The 3,605-nt window shown below is 34.6% G+C and overlaps 1 protein-coding gene across 2 annotated transcripts in view; it reads left to right on the top strand.

Annotated features, from left to right (window-relative positions):
* Positions 1–3,605, top strand: part of LOC109534653 (venom acid phosphatase Acph-1) — an 18,287-nt gene that overhangs the window by 3,765 nt on the left and 10,917 nt on the right. The window contains exons 3-7 of one of the 2 annotated variants that reach the window (XM_019900395.2): positions 458–697; positions 755–905; positions 965–1,126; positions 1,698–1,915; positions 2,072–2,405. The exons of the other annotated variant lie outside the window; for it this stretch is intronic. Of the exons in view, the coding sequence (XP_019755954.1) occupies positions 458–697; positions 755–905; positions 965–1,126; positions 1,698–1,915; positions 2,072–2,227 (927 nt within the window). The 3' untranslated portion in view covers positions 2,228–2,405. Of the gene's footprint in view, positions 1–457; positions 698–754; positions 906–964; positions 1,127–1,697; positions 1,916–2,071; positions 2,406–3,605 lie in introns of those variants that run through there. 2 annotated transcript variants of the gene reach the window in all.

A 3,605-nucleotide genomic window follows, 5' to 3' on the forward strand; every position in this document is an offset into this window, starting at 1 on the left:
AAAAAAAAACAGCAGTTGACAGATCTACATATAAACTATTTTCACTGACTGAGTATTTTTAATCCAGCAACTTTTATTATCAATTACAACTGGTATYAAGCAGCAGTTAATAGCAGTAATTTGCAGAATTCAAAAGATACGAAAGTGCTTCACAGTTATTGCCACCAAGGACCCAATTATTCGCAATTACGACGCTTTGCGTACGTTACTTTATAAGATGACCACAAAAACAGCTCTAGTAAGAGATGTGAAACAATATTTTATTTCCTMTCCGTAAAATTTGGGCAATTTGGGACATATATTTTTTAYGTGTCCAATGATTGCAATTTGCCCAATGAAAATTGTTTGCATCAGTATATAATAGAATTTCCTCTATTAACATGTAGAATAACTGCATTTCATTTCAGGCAATGGCCTGCTGAAGAATATCAATTTCTTCTAACAGTCAAATTTTTAGCATGGAAAAGAAATGGCTTTTACTCTCGGCAAATCCCTCCGGAAGAGATATCAAGAGTTTCTGGGAGACATTTATACTCCAGAAGCAATATTGGCTCAAAGTACCGATTACGACCGAACGAAAATGTCGGCTCTTCTAGCGTTGGCAGGTCTTTATCCCCCAGCTGAGACGCAAAGATGGAACGATCAACTGAATTGGTTACCTATTCCTTTTGAGTACGACAAAGATAAATTGGACCATGTAAGACATTTGGAGAACTAACCTGAACTTTCCTCAAACCTATACATATTTTTTTAGTCCTTAAAACGGCCAAATACCTATTGCCCAAGATACATGAAAGAATTAGAGGAAGTTCTCCAGTCTGATGCAGCATTAGCTTATTTGAAACCTATTAGAATCACGTTTCGGTACATCGAAAATCATTGTGGAAAGCCGATAAATAAACTTAGTATGTTGGTTGATGTGGGCATAGGAATAAATATGATTTACTAACGGAATGTTTTGTAGGTGACGTTTTCCAGATATACCAAACATTAACAGCAGAACGTTCTATGAATTTAACATTACCCGACTGGACCGTACCGGTTTATCCAGACGTTATTACGAGAATGGCAGCAAAACAGTGCGAGATGGAAAACTACAATGATATTTTAAAAAGATTGAATGGAGGTAAGAGAGTCAAGTTAACGTATAGGCGACCATTAATTGTAAAAATATAACCATTAAATTATGTTGTCACGGCTGGCTCCACACGTACCTAAATTCCTATTTAATAGTTTAAGAGCGATAAAACTTTTTTTTTCAATTGGTGGCTAAACAGCAGACGAAAACTGAATATTACTTAAAGTGAAATGCGGTTTAATATGAAATTAAACTTATTTCTCCAAAACTAGCGCGTATCTCCTGGAGAGGCCGTTATAAAGTACTGATAAAAACACGTATTTTTATTATTAGTATACAAGCTGTTAAAAAATTTTAGTTTTCAATTATGCAACAGCACCAATTTGGTGGATACTTAATAGTGTCTATTTCAGCCTAATTCATTAAGCTAGCGTAAATAGCCCTTCTTTCTTATCAGGGCCACTGTGGTACATATTAAAAGTTTCTGTTGTATATAAAAATGAATTATTTTTGAAGTAGTATCCTCTTCAACTGCTTCCTCCGCTAGATCCTCCATTAGATCCTGAGGAGACAAATTCTCTTTGGCTGAAATCTTTATATAAATATTAATATATTTTAGGGCGGATGCTAGGGAAAGTAATTGCTAACATGGTAGCCAAGACAGAAGGCTCTTTACATCCACATGAAAGAAAGATCTTTATTTATTCGGGCCATGAGAACAACGTGATAAACATCCTGGCAGCTATGGACCTGTACAAGACACATTTTCCTAACTACAGTTCTGCGGTTTTAATAGAATTACATTACTTACGATCCAGGCAGAATTATGCGGTAAAAGTAAGTATGCAGTAACAGGTTATATCAAATAATAACGGTTATACCAAAAAAAAAAATTGTAAAGTTCGTGAAAAACAAAAGAGCTCCGGACAATAAAAGGGATAATCGAATATATCAATCAAAGGGCAAAAACATAACTATGGTTTTTGGTTGCAGGTTTTATATCAAGGCGATGTTTACAATCCACCAGAAGAACTGGCTCTTCCTAACTGTGATGTTTTGTGTCCACTGGATTCTTTTATAAAACTAACAGAAAATCATGTTCCTAAAAACTACACTGCAGAATGTGATGCTCTGGTTAATTTAGACTAGTGTTATACAATAGTATTATCTTTTTAATTTATTTCAAATTTATGAAGCGATAGAATGTTTTATAGAGTGATAGACTTAGGTACCCAGTGTATGAAAATCTGAATCTTTGTTTAAATAACATCATGCATTTTCAATCAAAATAGTTGTGGTCAATAAATAGAACGTGGTCAGTAATGAAGTGTGAATATTTAATATTTTAAAAACCTTGCAGATATAAAAGTTTCGTTTTTCTTTGGGTTTTTATCAATACGTTCAACCATTTTTTTATAGCCCATTTGGTGAAATATTGCTCCCAAAAAATGTGGTGACGTTTTTTTTGTTAGGTGTTGAAATTCCTGCTCCGGGCCTGCTAACGCTTTATTCCGCCCCTGAGTTAAGTGCAAAGCATACTTAAAAGTGCGGCACAGTGAAACGCGATGAGTTATAACGAAAAGGACTCTACAAGTTCAGAGTTGTGCGTTCAGTAAAGATAAGTGCACTCTAAATGCCGTCAAAATTTCGAACTTGACTCATCGTTAAGAAAATTTTGCTTAGCATTAAAAAAACTGTTGAGGGAACACATTTAGCATCGTTTTTCGAAAATAAATTTCTCAGAAACGGAAACCACTATACAAGTTTAGAGTTGAAAAAAAACATGCAAAATAAAAAATCTTGACTTTTCTAACCACAAACATAAGACTGGAATTCATATTTACTTATCTGAAGCGGTTCTTTGGGGACAAGTTCCAGATGATTTTCAATCGATACCAAATCCACCCTACAAGTCAGTTGATGAATATGGAACTGAAAGTACTGCATGTAGATGTAGGCAAAGTAATGCTAAGGTTACCGAAAGCTGCCTAGTGCATCCTGGAAAGAAAGAAAAATACGTGTTTAATACAGCAGGAAATCTGTCCAATGCCAAATTTATTTGAAATCAGCAAAGCAAAGCAACTGCAACTTTTCTTGTAGCAAAATTCAACTCGTTTCAAGCTAAAAGATTTACAGATTAGAGATCATTCTTACCACCTTTTTGCAAGCTGGCGCCCTATCATCCATTTTCTACCCATTAGTCCTCAAGTAGAGTTCACTACACTTTCTCAAACTACGGCACTTGCCATTAAGGAGCACAATGATTCTATATTTCCCATCAAAGAATGAAGAATGAAGAACTGAAAATGCATGCACTTTTTCGAGAAAAAGAGACACCGAAGTACAGAATAAACATGATTATTTAATAATTTGCTTATTCGCCATTTCGATAATTCATTGCTGTGCTCTTGCTTGGTAGTTCGATTTCAGTTTGTTTTTTTACAAACTTCTTTTTGGGTATTTCGCCTCAAAAATTTTTGTCTTTAAAAAAGACAGAATTTCCTCACGTCTTTTATTACAGATTGAT

Source organism: Dendroctonus ponderosae, unplaced genomic scaffold (assembly GCF_020466585.1).
Source record: "Dendroctonus ponderosae isolate FM_Combo_2020 unplaced genomic scaffold, Dpon_F_20191213v2 Dpon_F_20191213_7, whole genome shotgun sequence".
Classification (NCBI taxonomy): Eukaryota; Metazoa; Arthropoda; class Insecta; order Coleoptera; family Curculionidae; genus Dendroctonus; species Dendroctonus ponderosae.